The following is a 17154-nucleotide window of genomic DNA, read 5'->3' as shown; positions in this document are numbered from 1 at the left end:
CACAGGATACGTTAATTCATGATCTGCTCTTTGATGTTGTTGTATGCCGCTTCAATCGGTGCCAGAACGACGATCACCACCAACGCAATGACCAATCCCAACACGATCAGAATGTAAAGGAACAACATCGATTTCCGGAAGCCAGAAAACTGTAGAATAAAAAGGAAAAAGAACATCACTGTAGCGTTTTTTTCTCCAATATTAGTCCACATTTTGTAACGCACCGCAGCATCCTGCTTCCGTTCGCTGGAACTCATGGAATTGCGTGACGGGGTCATGTCAGCCATTGGGAAGGAAGTTACGCGTTGTCCGCTTCTTCGCTCACTAATGCAGCCACCAATCTGTATCCACGAAAAAACCTGAATTTCAATGCGTTGGTAGGATTGTCGCTCTTGGGGTATCACACACGGGAAAGGTTAGTATCGGAAAAGAAACCCTGCCTTCAGTTACTGATTGTTGTATTTACACTTTTATGTGCAAGTGTTCAAGCAAAACAGTTTCTATTTACAAACACGACGAGGGCATAGTACCGAAGATGGTAGAACATGTACTCATGAAGAATCAAACCTTCTGCAGAGTGCAGAAGATGTTTGCGGTTCTCATAAATTTCAACCCATTGATTAAAAACTGGACTTTTTACAAACCATTTACACATTTTGCGCGATTCCGGCCACAAGATACTCACGGACAAAAGTAAATGCATAAACACGTGGAACGCCACGAAGGCAACGAGAATGAAATCCATCCACTCAGGTAGTTCAGCCTTCTGCAACTGGACGGCGAAGAAAATGGCTACGATCGCGATCACATGCGCCAAGTTACCGCCCAGCCAGTGTACCCAGTTGAAGATTGGTCGCTTGCTCGAGCCCGGATGTGGTCGGAAGAACGCTCCAATTGGCTGGAGGAAGCAAAGCACGGACGTCACAATACCCAGTATGGCATGGGGATTGCGCACTTGCGACCAGCCGCCAATTTCGACGAAAATTACTACGATTCCGGCCGCTGTGAGGATAAAGGTCAGCACCATCAAGAATCGATGCCACTAAAAAATAAACAAACTTATATTGTGTTGTCCTTCAAACAGTAATCGGCAGAGGTTGCCAACCAGCCTTTTGAGTACTCACGGCGAACCACTGGTCTTTTCCGCACAATTGGCTGCCAACCCAGGTCTGGCGGAAATAGCGAGCGATTAATATGCCGAGCGAAGCCGTGCCGATCCAGGCTGTAATCATGAAGGCTCCGTGAAGGCGCAGCAGTAGTTTCGAGGATCCCTGTACCCGTCCCACTTCTGCCAGCGACAGAGGACTTCCGGAGACGTGTCGACCGATACTATGATAGTTCACGTTGGTTGCTGTAAAACATTAACACGAGAACGAAGAAAGTGAATTTGACGCACAGCTCATATTTGAATTCGACTTCAAACGAGACTCACATTCTACCGAAGCTCCTGCAGCTAGCATAAGATGGAACTTTTCGTTCACGAGATCGAACTGGCGTCCCTTGACTGTGGTGACGGCATCACGTTCCACTTTACAGTAGATCGTTCCATCATTGTAGGATTTCTCTAACATTTGGAAGATGTTTTGTGGCTGAAAATAGCGAGATAATGGGATGTATAGAGAGAACGAAGGGCTTGCTATGCATAGACCTACCACTCCCGTGCGCGTGGCGCTGTAAGGACCAGTTGCGGTCCAAGAAGCGTATGCGTTTACTACGCCCTGCTCAGGAACACACTCGATGACCGAATCATCTCCCATCTTGGCGTCATCGGATAGCCCGACAGCGACGTAGGCTGGACTATCTGGTGAAAGAAAAGGAGAAAATATTTTTCATAACGCACATCCGGTAAGCCGTTATCTACTCGTTACATACTGTATCCTGCCTTCATTTCAAAAACATAGCTGCTGCCAAGAACGGAGACTGTCGTGACCGCCCGACAGTTGTAGCTGTCGACGCAACCTTCCGGGAATCCAAAACACACCTTGGACTCCCCGCAACCCTCGTAGACGGAATCGATAGCCATCGGAGCGGATGTTTGTGCCGGACGATACGGTGGCACTGTGGTAGTTGTCGTTGGCTGCCTAGTGGTCTGTCCTGGTGTTGCCGATAAAGAACTGGCCACCACACGCACTCTTTCCGAAGGGAGACCGACCCAAAACTTGTCGTAATCCTGCGCGATAGTTGCATTGAAGATCACATCTCCAACAAAATTGTCCGGAGCGGTCCATTCTAGTGTTAGCTCCTGCTTCGGGCTAGTCGATGTATGTGTGGCCGTATCATGCGCCGCTTCGCAATCGATCAGCTTGATGGCAGCGGCATCCGAGTTTTCGAAGCGTCCGACTATATTATGCGGGGGATCGGCCGCTCGCGCCTGTATCATGTACCCCTTGAATACGATGTTCGCCGGGAAGGATTCGATGTCAATTTTCAGCAATTGTCCACTACCGATTACCGACGATTGTGGCGTGATCAGAAACGGAGTTTTCGTCGTAAGGGGAGGAATACCACCGCCGTGAAACGGAAGCATATTATGACACACGGAGGTTGGAGCTCCATTTGGCAGGGCAGTTGACGGGTACAGGGAGCTCAGCACAAGCGCCAAGCAGAGCAGTGGAATCATGGCGGAACCTTTAACCTGCTGAGACGAGTGCGATAGAAAGTGCAAAACTGACTTTCAATAAATACATTCAACAACATAAATCGGTAGATAGAGTATAAACCTAGACTCTAGGTAATGTTAGTTGGGATGATTTTCTGATAAAATAATAATAATAATTGTTAATTTGGCGACAGATTCAATAAAATTATAATTGTAACAATTCTGAATTAAATTGTACAACACATTGATTAAATGATTGTATATAAATGATAAAAACAGAGTTGGTAATAAAACCAGTCTGATGAAACTTGATCATGGAGTTTTTTGGTTGCACGCTTCCAACATCGCTTTATATAACGTTCCAGGATAACGAAACAATACGAAAAAACAGGCACAAAACACTAGTTCTTAGAGTAAGCGCAACCAATAAATCTAATCATTATTGACACATTTATCAAAGCTTAATTCGTAAGTAATTCTTATAGCTCGCTCTGCGCAAAGCCCAAGCAGAGGCGAAAAAAAACACGGCATTTGGCCAAACACACTCAATTCGCTACTCGTCCAAAGAGTGGGATCGGTGTAAGGAAAAGAGGAAAATTCTTGACCTCTCAACTCACCGTACGAGCAAGAACGCGCCATAGCACACCGTGTGTCGGACGGAAAATATCTCGAGAGAGAAAGAAGGGAATAAGCAAACAGTACCGAAAGAACAGCGAAAACCTACATATCTTAGCAGGCCCATCAAATTGATCCCATAAATCAAACCAAAACTGTAGGGCAAAAAAGAACAGTCCGTGCAGCTAAGCAAAACAATCAACACTCACGAAATGAGCTTTTCCTGCGCTGTTCAACGAACATTTTTCAATATAGGGCCAAGAAATGATTCTTCTGGTTCTCTTTTCCTCTTTCTGCTGGTATTTAATGCTTCCGTCTCATTCTAGTTTGCTGCTTTTGATCCTTGTGTTGTTTTTTCTACTCCTCTACACTTTCTCTCCGCTAATGCTGTCCTTTAGGGAAACACTCTTATTATTTTTCACAGTACGTATTTTTCTTTCCGAACAACTTTTTTGCTTATCGAACACTACAGCGCACGTGGGATTTCTCGAGGTTAATTTAATGACCGGGCGTACACAAGGCCAGGTACTTATTTATTGCTAAGGAGCCTTCGGCAGCATTGCCGACATTCCGAGACTTTTTAGTTTTTTTGTGTCAAAATGCGAGAATAGCGTTCGATTTTCCTTTTAGGTCGCCATACAACTTGCGTTGGCCTGTTGCAAACAACGGATGCTCTTTCCTTATCGGCAGTGCAGTAACACCTGTACTCCAAGCAGTCGAATTGACCTTTTCAATTTAGTAAAAAAAATTTATAACAAACGAAGGCGGATAGGACCGAACGGGATAGAATATACCGCGGACCAGTGTGCGCAGCGTCTCAAACATCGTGCATGGTTCACAGGAAGTGGTAATTGAGGGCAAAGATTGGGGAATAAATCTTTCCTTGGGGTCAGCTTGTTTTCCTCGACACATTTTTCTTTCTTCGCTCAGGGAGTTTATGGGATTAAGACGTGGCACCACTGCTGAATTTCACCTTCATGAAACCGACTGTGTATCGAACCGACGTTCAAACTAATTGATGTTTCACCTAAATTACTTCACTTTTTACGTTTCGTTTATATTTATGTACAAGGTATCCTTAAAACCGGAGGTCCGGAATTCATGTAAAACCCGTGAAGGAACGATGGCAAACTCCTATTTGTGAAGCATAGCTATAAACAACTCTTCGTACAGCCCGCGTTAGTAGGTGCGGTTGCCATCGCATGTGAGTTTAAAGCCCATCAAGTCCATAACCTGTACAAAATCCGACCAAAGAAACACTGACCTATGCTAGCTGACTGGGTATAAGCCTAGTGGTAACTGAAAGTTCGTTTTGAGCGGAAACGTACTCAGCCATGCAATTACGAAACTGGCGACTGTCTACTATCGACACGTGCATGCTACGCCATGCACGTGTGTTGGCTTGGCTGTCCACGGCTCCTGATAGCTATAATCTCGTGCATTGAACAACGTTCGTTGACCTTTTGCTTTTGCTCAACATTAAGGGGCAGTGTTACAGGCCAATCCCAATGTTTCCTACACGGATTCCTGCTCTTCTTTTGCACCATAATCGCATGATTAAACAATGGTACTATAGTATTATTATTTGTAAGTGTATGTGTATCTTGTTTGCACAATTAACTCTTGAGAGACTTAACAATAAATAAAACCCTCTCATAGCTCTCCGGACGGAAAAGAAATGGAACGAAAACATTGATTCTATTTGTTTCTCCGCCGAATCGGGCTATCGTCACGCCTCAATCGTGTCCAATAGCTACGATATTCAAGATCATTTCGAACGGACGAAAGCAGAACACACTGACCCACTGCAGCGTGAAGCTACGTGAAAGCTTTGCCCCTTTCGGCTAAGTTATCCATTGAGTAGACAAATCTCTACTCTCGAGTAGAACATAAATTGGGAACATAATTGGATTAAGGTACGTCAAGCGTAAGATTGTATTCATCCTCCAACGATGTCTAGATTTATTCCCGTTCGCAGTAGACACTGATTTGACCGTAACGAAGAACCTGCCAACATCTGCGGTCATGCAAGGGTGTTCGCATAAATTGCAAAAGTGTGCTGTTTGCTCTGCTTTTTCCGACGACGCTAATAAAACCTACTAACCGGAACGGTTCGGTCGATTATGATTACAATACGATGAAACCATCCGATGCGGAAGAAGAACGCGAAACTTTCTGCCGAAAATGGCTCCCATATATTAATGCACATTCTACGATAAATCATGTCGTTCACCTCTATGTGGTCTCAGCATGTGGCACAATGCGACGAGTAGCTGTAGTGTCATTTTTGAAAGGGGGCTGATTTCTCTAACAATACTTTTACTAATTATTCAAGTTCCAGTGCCTAAACGGATCGAGTCACCGGGTGAAGTGCCATGTCGACGTTTATGTGATCAGTGATATCGCTCTTAATGGTTGGCAAGCTTTCAGCATCAACCACAGTGAACGGTAATTGGCAGTAAAATTTGGGTCTTGTATTGTTAGGGCCACACGCGTGCGCGCCCTATTTTCCCCATTTTTTCCGTTTTTTACTAATTAACCGCATTAAGCATAAATCAATAAACGTAATATGGGTCAATTGCCTTCAGTTCAAATTAAGCACTAATTTTCAACTAGTGTTAAGTATACTTTCCTTAACCTGTTAATGTTCTCAGCCAATTCACGAACCACACAAGTGCAAATATAATTATGTGCCTTCAATGCTAATCTCAAAAACCTATTTTTTTTTTTAAATAATAGTGTTCTTTATTGAAGAACTAGGTGTGTCCAGTCCCCCGATACACGTTCCTTTTCAGGCAACCCAGGAGGCCTGGACCCTTACGCAAATTTCTCAAAAACCTATCGAATATCGAAAAGCATTCTCTCATATTTATGTGATATCAAAACAGTGTTCATGACCATCGATCGCGAACAACTTAAGGTGCCATGATAAGCCAAATATTTGTGCTGAAGAAATTGTAGAGTTTAATTTCTTCCTTTTTTGTGTTACCACCTGGGCCAAGCTATCCAAAAAAGCATGAGCAAATTAACGAACAAACTTGGAACACCGTTATCGTTGTTGATTTTCCATTCGCGGTGAAGTATTTGAGTAACGCGAAGGTTCGGTTTTAGTTTTCCTCGTACACTTTTTTAAGTATATCTGCCCCCCGCCACGCAGTATCGCAAGAGTACGTTTGTCTTAATTGTTTTTTTCGCCACCAAAAGGGTTCTGCCAGAAGGCAGCCAGTGGAACCGCTTTACCGTTATCGCAACGGTTACGCTGGCTCTCTGCTCGACATCGGCCGCACATTGGGGAACATGTCTAAGTTGTGTTAAATTAGGTGACTTCGAGGCTGGCCACCAAATTACTTTTTCCATTAGCTTGACCGTTAAAATCGAATGCTTCGTTGGCACCTGCCCGCTGCATCAAGAAAGACACTGCGTGTCGGGGGGCAGTGGAACGGATCGATGAACATGTCAAATATTTATGGACACACTTTCCGGTTTGGTTAGGTAGGAGAAAGGACACCCTGACCAAGAGGCAGAGAATGCCCACAATTGAAGTGCACCTCCGGAAGTTGACCCGAGGTTAATGCGATCACCTGAAGCAAACGGATCAAACAGCGGACACAAATCGGTTCCACTTGGCGGCCGGATGTGGCTTTATGCCGAGCGAGTGTAATTGAAAATAGTAATCCGTTTCATGGATTGATTCCTTTTGACACGACATTTCACACACCGCATACAAATAAAAGCGTGCTATCGAATTGACGATTTTTATGAACTAAAAAAAGAAGAATTAACAAAGCGCTATTCAACACAAAAACACGATTGTCAACGGCCGACGCTTTGGGATATCAAAATCAACCGATGAATATAATTTTGAAATGGTTAAGGCAGTTAAACAAGTACTTTATAGAATGAAATATAGTATGAATAGTACTCTTATCCGGAATCTTAATGATTACTTGAAATTTTGATACTCGAATTTACCGTTCAGGATTTTATAATAATTAGCCGTTTCAAGCAGCCCTCGAAAAGGTCGTAAGATGCCAAAATTCTTAAAATATTGTGCACCTCGGCCATTCCAAAACACACTCCTGCCCATACACATACACACTCTGCTCTCGACCACCATAACGTTGAAGTGTATAGCGTTAAGCGAATGCCAAACTGATTACAGTTTCGAAATCGTCGATTCGCGTTGGAATGCCGCAAACACATGGTGCCTTTCGACTGCCGAAATGTTGGACGCGTCCAGTCTGGCTCACGAATATTAATTAGAAGCTTCAACATGTATTACGAAGCACCAGCTGGGTACCGTTATCGTTAGAAGGAAGCTTAAGTTTTACGTCTCGCAGCCGTGCGCAAGAAGTCCAGCCGGTGTGAAGGGGTTGCACACTATTCTTTTCGATTCCGTAAATCGTATCTCCACGACGTTCCCCGGTACTTAGTGGGGTTGAACTGAATCTCGTTTTCTTCACGTTGCGGTATTTAGCAACCTCTGCTACAATGAAAAAACCGAAAACACGATGTATTATTTATAAACCTTGTTGTCACTTTGGAATCGATTACTTTCACCATTGAATGAGCAACATTAATTAGACGGCCCTCTTCTTAGTTTAATATCTATGCGCAATTCATTGCTCAGTATGACTGATAAATCGTACGTCCACAGAAAACATTCTCGTTCGATGTCTAAGGTAACTACGAAGTCCAAGGTAGTTCTCCAATTTGTCACCCACAGCAAACCATCCGCAATAGACAGCAGAGCATAACTCGTCTAAGCGTTGGCGTTGCTTTTCGACAGGGCACTATTAATCAGATACGAAGTGATAATGATCACTCGAACAAGCTTTCGGTAAAGTCACTTTACCACCATTACTAGAAGATGCAAATCCGAATAGACACTGAACCGGTTCCCAGACGACGATGATCGTGTCGTGTCAACGAAGCAGCCACACTGCGCCCATGTACCTTAGAACTGTCGTTCAAGGTTCTCCTCTACCTGTTCTGTTAATTGCTTGACGACGTACTGTCCCCAAAAAGGCACAGGCTGAACAGCGGGGGGGGGTCTAAAACTGTACACGAAGCACAACAGAGCCACTAATCGCGGTATAGCCGCAAGCCTAAAACGCACTTCCTTCGAGCGGATCTCGACTACGACTGACGGCGTCCGGTGTTTCGCGTCTTCAACCTAAGATACCCTCACAATCGTAGACCTCGATCTTCAACACTCGGTGTGTGTACGTTCCCTTCAGTAGAGACGACGATGACGATTATGGCGACGGGGTAGCAGCGAATATCGTCGAACGGTCACCGTGAAGCAAAATAATTAGTCACTAGCTTAATAGCGAACCTAGCGGCGTTTCAAAGTGAGTTCAACTTGTCCTCAATACTGGTGCCCTGGTGCGTGCCTAATGGTGGGCCATGTACGTGTGTTATTCTCGCCATTTTAGCAACGTGCTCCATATGATGGTGTAAAAATCGATGCTTTTTTATACAATTTTTGGTAAATTATTACTTAAAAACAATTGATCGGATAACGCTGATGTTTGTTACTATATAATAACCAATTTCTATTGTAGACTTGATATTCTTTTGAGCGATCGCCTTTTCCAGAGATCATACAAATGAAAGTCTAGAAAGCAGAAATAGATTCTGTCCGACAACAGTCCACATTTGTACCACTGTCGTATGCGCACCTTCGTCAGACGTAGATGCCGATCATATCCCCACATACGTCAACCAAGATGTTAAAGGTAAGCTGACAACCGTTGATTCCCTATTGCTGTAGATAGACGCTACTTTTGTAAGCCGTAGCTTCAATTAGGTTATTTTCGTAGCATGATTACTGAATATGCAAACTTTTCCACCATAAATTTTGATCACCTTCAGACACAAAATGATTTGTTTGTTACGATAATATTCTTCTCCTCTGGTTTCAGAATTAACATTGTCTGTAAAATAACTTCATTTTTCTGGCAATATATATGTTTGATTGAGGATAGGATATTGCTGAAAATACTGTTAATGAATTGATGTTTCATGTTTTTGGGTTTTAATCTTTTTTATACTGTGTATTTAACTACTGATGCTGAGCACCAGCAATTCTATGTCAGTTCCTGACTTGGAATGAAAAATCAACAAACAAGTAAAAACATAAAATGCTCCCCAAACCAACCATCGCAAACCTGAAATCCATCGATTGAGTCATGAATGATTGATAAACGTTTTCATTATTAATGAATTTAATCTAGCATAAAACGAAAATTAATTGTGCAATTAATAGTGCGAAAATGCAATACTCCACATAAACGGGGTGTGACCCAGTGGAGTCTGCCCAGCAGATTTAATGAAAAATTACATCACACAAGATTGTTTCATGAAAACATCATTTTTTAGGACAGTTTTGCTTTGTAAAATAAAAAACCCATAAAATACTCGTAGTCACGAGAACCATTCAGGGTCACCGTAAAGTCCAAGATCAAATCTTTCATTCTTTCACAAAGCAAATTCAGGAAGCAAATTATCCTAATATTACAGGTAAACAATGGCCTTCGTTCAGGCAGAATAGATTGAACTAATTGAGAAAACTATAACACACTTAACGTAGCATGCGAAACGCATCTATTGATTCATTTACACAATATCCTGAGATTCTATTATTTCCAGCCCACTTCATTAGTGGAAGAATCGAATATAGAACCAGGCGTACGGGATGTGACTCACTTTGTATGGATTTTCCAGCTGGCATCCCGTGTGCAGATGCAGTAACGTATGACGAGTCGTCGAATCATCGCCGTGACTCATGATGAGGCCCACATTGTGTGAGAAACGAAAAGCAAAAGAGCGAGTATTCCGAAACTTGCAATTCATGAGCATCCCCGGAACAGTCCACCACAGGGCAATGGGAGTTGAAGGTTGCTCACTTCCCGCTGTTCAGTTCCCTAGAGTCTGATTTCCACAGATCGACGATCATGGCGGTGCGGGGCGCAGTTATGAAGCGAAACTATACAACGTATCAAAGTCACCCTTTGCCCACCGCGCGCGCGATTGAAGCTCAGAATCTGAAGTGGTACTGGAGTAAAATCATCCTCTTCATCCGGGCATCATTAGTGATTCGAACTGTGTAGTGAAACATTTCACCGAACGACCACGCTGGCGTCCAGGCAGCAACATGTTAGTGCCCTGGCTATCTACTCTTCGTAGCACCTAGACTTCGGGGGGGGATGGGGGGTGGGACAAGACCTAGCATAAAATCCTGAGGCCATTAACGATGCAAGCGCAGCACTTGCGTTGACCGCACAACCGGATTACCTTCATAGGTGTCATTTACTCCATGGCTGTTGTGAGAATGAACTTGAGGTCGTGGAGTGAGCGAGAATGACCTCACGGCTGGTTCGAAGGAACCTACGTGATACGTGGTTTTCATTCTATTTTCGCACAATTTTTGCACTCCTCTAGTTTTCCCCTTCGGCCAATATTTAGGCGTTAGATGTTTTACCGTACCCATTTACTGCATCTGTTGTAAGATGCGGTATTTTTTCGTGGAGCTCCTATTCTAACCTTGGCATATGTGACGACGATTGCGGCAAGGAAGAATTGAGAACATGGGCGAAAACTTGATCACAATCATCTGATTTCATTTCCAGTGTTCAAATAAAATTCGGACATTAACGTTGTCTTTAGAATGGCAATTGTATGCCTCGATCCTAACCAGTTATGTGGCTCACCCATCACCTAGGAATGGCGATTACGTCGATAGACCTGTGACACCGCATAAACCAACGAGTGTGATGCCGTTTGCGGTTGTGCGTGACGCTTGTAGAGTTCTTCTGTGCATGTATTTATTTCATATCTCGGTTGGTGCGGTTTGCCAACAAATAAAAATATCTATAGCGCGCTGTGCACATAATGACATCGATTAACTTCATAACTAGAGAATCATTATATTGATAGCAGATACTGTAAACAAAATTATTTTGCATAATGTTACGTTGCGAAAATAATTCCCAATTCATAGTGACTAACTCCTTAAGTATGCCCTACATACTGTACGTGCCGAAAAATTTAATTACTCATGAAAAATAATCACAAAATCAATCACTTCATTTTGTTCAACTTTAACTTCTACGTAAACCATAAACATCGCCTTTTGCTTACCACTAGTGTTATAAATACAAGCAACATTGAAAAACAAAATGAATCATATTACAGAAAATTCAAAGAACAGAGCAGACGATTAGAATCCCGTTAGAATCAATCTATCACCCGCAAAACAAGGTGACGCCGTACTCTTATGGCACGGCATCGTATATCATACTTCTTAATGGTCAAGTCGCACATCACAATTACCAAATGAATACGACGCCACTCCCGCAACTGCTGACCACAACAGTCTCTAAGGCTCCCAGTCCGTTCTTCTAAGGAAAGAAAAAGTAGCTAAGGGCGGGCAAGAAGCATAAGATGTAATCATGGAAGACACTGGGATGGTGTCTACTGTCCTCACTCTCGGTGTCAGACCCCAAAACGGAATTGACTCACCTTACCCAGAGCGCCCACTCGAGAGGCGTGGATGAACGGGGCAACAGTTTGAGTGCAACATTATTGTTCCATCACTCTCTCCAGCATCCCTGAGGCCGTCCGCCGTATTAATGAGCACGATTTCCCACGGTAATGCGCCAGATCAGTAAAATGTTGCCCGCGCTCTTTGACGTCTTGCTTCTCGGGCAAGATAAATCGCGGCACGGTGAAGCAATCATCCGTCAGCGATTGACCTGTTAGGCTCACCGAACATTGCCGTGGCGAAACGAAGCGCATAAAGCACTACCACGCCAGACGCAATGCCCACTTCATAGGCTCCTGGGAACGGATGAAGGTAAGCCGAAAGATGGAGCGTGGACGTGGACATCCCGGAGGGTGTTAAGTTCGGGTTGTCGAAAACGATGGGACAGGGGATCGGTGGTACAACGCCAAATGACACTCCACTCAAAAAAGGTTTCGGATTGCCACCAGTTACGTTAAGATTTACGGTGCTGAAGATGCCATTAACCGTGGTTCAAGTCACCAAAGTGTTGGTTTGGCATGAAAAAATGTCGTTCCCCCAAGCCACCCAAGCTGGTGGAGGATACGAGTGGCAGTTTCGGGTATACGCGAATGCCTTTTATACAACGTTTTGTTTTCGGAACGTGATCCGATCTTACCGGACGATATAATCAATCTTTGCACCATCGACCAGCGCGCCCTCGAATGGCGTAGACTCGAAAAATTAAGTAATTAAACGCCCCGCAATAATCCACAGCCACAGGGAAGGAGTGTCGCTTGTCTGGAAGAAAGTTATTATTTTAACCATGCTTAGGCCTCCCCCTGGCAAAACCATTCCATTCCAACGGTCCTTCGGCAATAAAAAGCTAAGCAAAGTCGGAGCGAGGCGGTGTGCAATCTACGGTTTAAAGAGCGCTTCTGGCTGGCCGAAACACATCCAACATAATTCAGTTTGATAAAATGCAAATTTTCACTCAGCACACCACACTCTGCACGGTGCGGTCGACCGGTAGAGAGGCTATGTTTGGAAGTTAATGACTGTATTTCGTCTCTTAAGTGCACCCGGTACTACGGGTGAGGCACCAATGTTGAGTTTAGTTGAAGATACCGGTCGGCGTTTGCTCAGTGAAACGTCGAGTACGTGCGCGGGTTGTGCTTGGTGCAGAAATTGCCAACTCACTTCAACCCGCTCGAAAGCCTCCGGCTGCGGCGACGACATCTCGACGTCCGGATGGAAGCGGCCTGGAAAAGGACGCTACTTCAGCGGCTGGCACCACACCGTACCAAACCCGATATTTTAAGGTAAAGGGTCCAAATTTACTGCCCGCTCACATTGCTTTCGCCTGGCGTACGGTGTGGTCAACAATTGATGCGATAACTCAAGGGCAGAGCGCATTAGAGTGAAAATGTAATAATCAGAGAATTAAACTGAAAATTTGCCCATTCATAAATTAAACAAACCTAGTTGAGAAACGACAAAGCAAGCAGAAGTTAGAAAACAAAATGCAACAATGTGCCCTACATGGACAATATGTTTTAACTCAAAACTCACATGTTCCATAGATAAAAATTGAAGTAAAATCATCTATTTGTCTGTTTAAAGGTGGTTTGTTAAGATATGTTGTGCCGACCACACTGTCAAAGTAGTGATGAGTTATAGAAACTGCATCTTCAACACCATTGGCTTCGGGTCACTGAAGCACACTAAAATTTTAATGACTCTTATGCGACGAAGCCTTCATTTGGGCGTAATGTCGCGTCCATCGCAACGGTGCACCACCGTCATTGCCATTGCCATTTCCCACGAACTAATTTTGGAGCTGAACTCAAAATAGTTTGGAGCTTTCCGTCTCGCCGGAAACGACCAATGGCTTCGGAGGGCTTGTATCTACCACCCCCGACGTTGTCCCACATAATCCGCCCACTCCAGAACGAAGCTTTTAAAAGCATTCCATCTTTCCGTGCGATTTTATGTGATGCTCCCTGACCGAAAATGGCTGCTTTTGCTAGATGAACCCTCGTGACACTTCCACCAGGCGATGCTCCGAGCGTGTGCCCTCAGTCGATAATTCTGACGAATCATATCCTGACCGACTTTCGTCGGCGCGAACGAACGTTTCGCGAAACCGTAGCGCGGAGGACCTCGCTGCTCACGGAGCCAACGACAGTCACCATCGCGTGAAGCCGGGATTCGCTCGAAACCGGGAAAAGCAATTTCGAGTGTAAATTTCAATTTGGGTGACTGTTTATTGTTTGCACTGGTAGCGGCGCGCGTAATCTTCGGCACATTAAACGACGATGACTGCACAACATTCCTATGCCGTGTTCCCGGTGCGGCATCCGTGCCGGCGAATGTCACTAAACCCGCATTAGTAGCACGTGCGACAGTGCCTTGGAGAGTACCGCAGGACGCACAGGAGGACGGAGGAAACGTTTCATACGGCACCGAGATGAGTGATGAAGGATGATTTAAAAGCACCTTCGAAAGATCCTGAAGGACGCGTGACGGATGGACCAGCTTCAGTATAACAACTATTTCATTCGCAAACTTCTCCATTAGCAACGCGATTTCAAGCTTGATCGCGGTTAAGCATGAATCCCAACCAGAACACTGGAACAACGTAGCGTATTCTTATATTGAGATTTTTATCTGATAAACATTTAAGATCTACATGGCACGTGGCAAGATACATGTATAGTATGTTCAGGTCTAGCGTTTAAGCATTGAAATTGAAATTACACGCTAAGTAACCATCCAACTTTGAGCCCTTTGAAGGCTGCACCCTCAGGCGAATAATTTAATCTCACCTTGCTGGCCGGAGATTATCGGCATCCTGAAGTTCTGACAGCAGCCACACAGCTCGACCAGCGGAATCGCACAACGGAAAAGCAAACCAGCGGTCACAAAAAAAAAGCACCACACATACCATACACACGACTTCCATAAAATACGGCAATGAACTTCACTGCTGAACTCGTGAGATTGCTTTCCACGTTCGCCTGTTTTTACACCTTCAGCTCAAAGTCATAAGCCTTCGTCAGGAAGTGACAGGTAGCGTTACCTACTACCGACTCTGACAGTGATATAGCCTTCTTCCTGCACGATTGCGAATTAGGAGTAGTGAGTGGGTCACAAAACGGCGCCCGAACATTCACTCTCCTACTCACGTTCGTCTTCCGCTCGAAGGCCTTCAAACGCCAATGAATGAAAATAGAGTGGGTCGATGAAAAAGACCCTGAACTTGCGCCACGAGCATTAAGAAATAAAGTTCGATTTTTTGTCCAGATTTTTCGCTTTTCGGACATCGTTTTACAACATTGGATGCCCCGCACATCATGCCAGCTCCCGTTGTTCGATACCAAAACGACATATTTCAAGGACGAGGTCAACGTCAAAACGAGTTAGTGAAACACCTTCGAATGTACCGTCCGTAAACTAACGGTTCCATTGCACCCGTTAAAGGATTTCTCTTGCTATTCGGGTTCGCCTACACCGACACCGACGTGTTGAGAAGAAAGACAACCTCAAGTTCACGTACGTACTAGCTTCGACTGATAACGTGCACCTTGTGAGGCAGCAAAGTGATGGTTATAATTAGCCAATAGGCCGTGCTGTGCTGAGTAGTTTTCAAAAACCAATTGTTTGCCAATCTTCAAGTTAAAAGCAATTCGCAATGGACTTATACTGAAACTTAACCACCGGGCTATTGCACTTTTGCTGAATACATAATAAAAACCTGTCAAATCGTTTTTAGGATTTTATGAAGATTTATGAATTAAACTAGCAGTTCCCGGCGCGCGTCGCTGCCACGCCTCATTTCATCCTCATTTCTCGATTATCCGACGTTTCAAAGGACTTCCTGGTGACGTATCCGATCAGCTTCCCTTTGCATTTCCCGTTACTTCTACTTTTCAGACGATCGGGCTTCCCGGTGACGTATTTGTTCAGTTTCCCTTTCCGCCTCCCGTTACTCTGTTCCAAATGATAGGGCTTCCCGGTGATGTATCCGATTGGCTTTCCTTCCCGCTTCCCGTTGGATACATGGCAAAACTCGCACCAGCTAAATTTGACTCAAATTGTTTGAACACTTTTCGAATTTTGCTGCAATTTACCCTAATTTTGTATGGGAGCCACCCTTTGTAAAGTGGCGAAGGGTTTCAAAAATTCACCAGAACATTTCCTCTTCCCAAAAACTCCCACCTGCAGAATTTGGTTCGATTTGTTCGAAAATAACCCGAATTATGCTGAATTTTATGTTATGTTTGTATGGGAGCCCCTCTCCCGGGAGGTGTGAAATGTACTTTTTCTACTATATGATCCTAATTGAAATCTAGAAGGCTGTAGCAGTCCGTTGCTATCTCTCTCTCTCTCTCTCTCTCTTTCTCTCTCTCTCTCTCTCTCCCATCTCTTTCTCTCTCTCTCTCTCTCTCTTTCTTCTCTCTCTCTCTTTCTTTCTCTCTTTCTCTCTCCCCTCTCTCTCTCCCTCTCTCTCTCCTCTCTCTCCCTCTCTCTCTCTCTTTCTCACCTTCTTCAAAAATTAAACGCAAACTATGCAGTTCCCCCCAACATCACACTACTTCAAGATGGATGGAATGAGGGGTGGTGATAGGTGGAAGAAGGAAGGAAAAGGCTTTTAAGTGAAACCAATCGATTTAGAGACCACCAAAACCTAAGAAACGATACCCATATTGCCCTAGGACGTATTTTAAGGATTGGGGTTGTATGGGGACCCCCCCTTCCCCTCGTCCTGCAAGGACCAAATTTTGTCACATGGTTTCTCAGGTGACCAGCAACCATTGTGCAAGTTTTGATGAAATTCGATTCATAACTTGTGGAGTAATTGATGTTTTTAACAGTTAGTTGTATGGGAGGGCAAAGAAAGAGGGGGGTGAGGGGTTTCTAACCTTGACTATTGCACTCCCCGGCCCCAAAAACCCCTGTATACCAAATTTCGAGTCAATCGGTCCAGTAGTTTCGGAGTCTATAAGGACATACAGACAGAACTTGAATTTTATATATATAGATTACCCTTTTCCACATTGATGCAGATGGATTCATTTTGCAATCGTAAAAAACAATCTTAGTTGGCCAATTCTTGCGATAAAAGATCATCAAAGTTTTAATTTATTTGAGACATTAAAACAGTTAAAGCATGATCATAGTTTTTTTGTGTTTAACGGTATCTTAATGCTCATGTAGCTTAATATCTTCAAATGTACTACACACTTCATGCAATTGAAGCATCGTCGATTTACGTGTTAAAGTTTGTGCCAACAATTTTGCCAAGTGTTTTTACTTTAGCATACATATTTCACATAAGCCGATAACTGTTGCATACAGTTTAGCATACAACACATACGGACCAAACCGCCGGCACGATATGGCCGGCCACCATAACGGAACATGAAAAAGG

General features: G+C 44.0%; 1 protein-coding gene across 5 annotated transcripts in view; it reads right to left on the bottom strand.

The window, feature by feature from the left end:
* LOC128269186 (putative ferric-chelate reductase 1 homolog) overlaps positions 1–17154 on the bottom strand; it is a 33414-nt gene continuing 16260 nt past the window's right edge. For 2 of the 5 annotated variants that reach the window (XM_053006576.1, XM_053006574.1), the window contains exons 3-9: positions 1873–2638; positions 1653–1801; positions 1433–1589; positions 1125–1351; positions 686–1042; positions 225–359; positions 1–149 (exon numbers count right to left, since the gene is read on the bottom strand). In XM_053006576.1, the coding sequence (XP_052862536.1) occupies positions 12–149; positions 225–359; positions 686–1042; positions 1125–1351; positions 1433–1589; positions 1653–1801; positions 1873–2620 (1911 nt within the window). In that variant the 5' untranslated portion in view covers positions 2621–2638 and the 3' untranslated portion in view covers positions 1–11. The remainder of the gene's footprint in view (positions 150–224; positions 360–685; positions 1043–1124; positions 1352–1432; positions 1590–1652; positions 1802–1872; positions 2639–17154) is intronic. The other 3 variants (XM_053006575.1, XM_053006577.1, XM_053006578.1) reach the window with 2 other exon arrangements.

This window comes from Anopheles cruzii, chromosome 2 (genome assembly GCF_943734635.1).
Source record: "Anopheles cruzii chromosome 2, idAnoCruzAS_RS32_06, whole genome shotgun sequence".
Taxonomy (NCBI): domain Eukaryota; kingdom Metazoa; phylum Arthropoda; class Insecta; order Diptera; family Culicidae; genus Anopheles; species Anopheles cruzii.
Note: the sequence above shows the minus strand (reverse complement) of the source record. Positions and strands in the feature narration are given on the sequence as shown.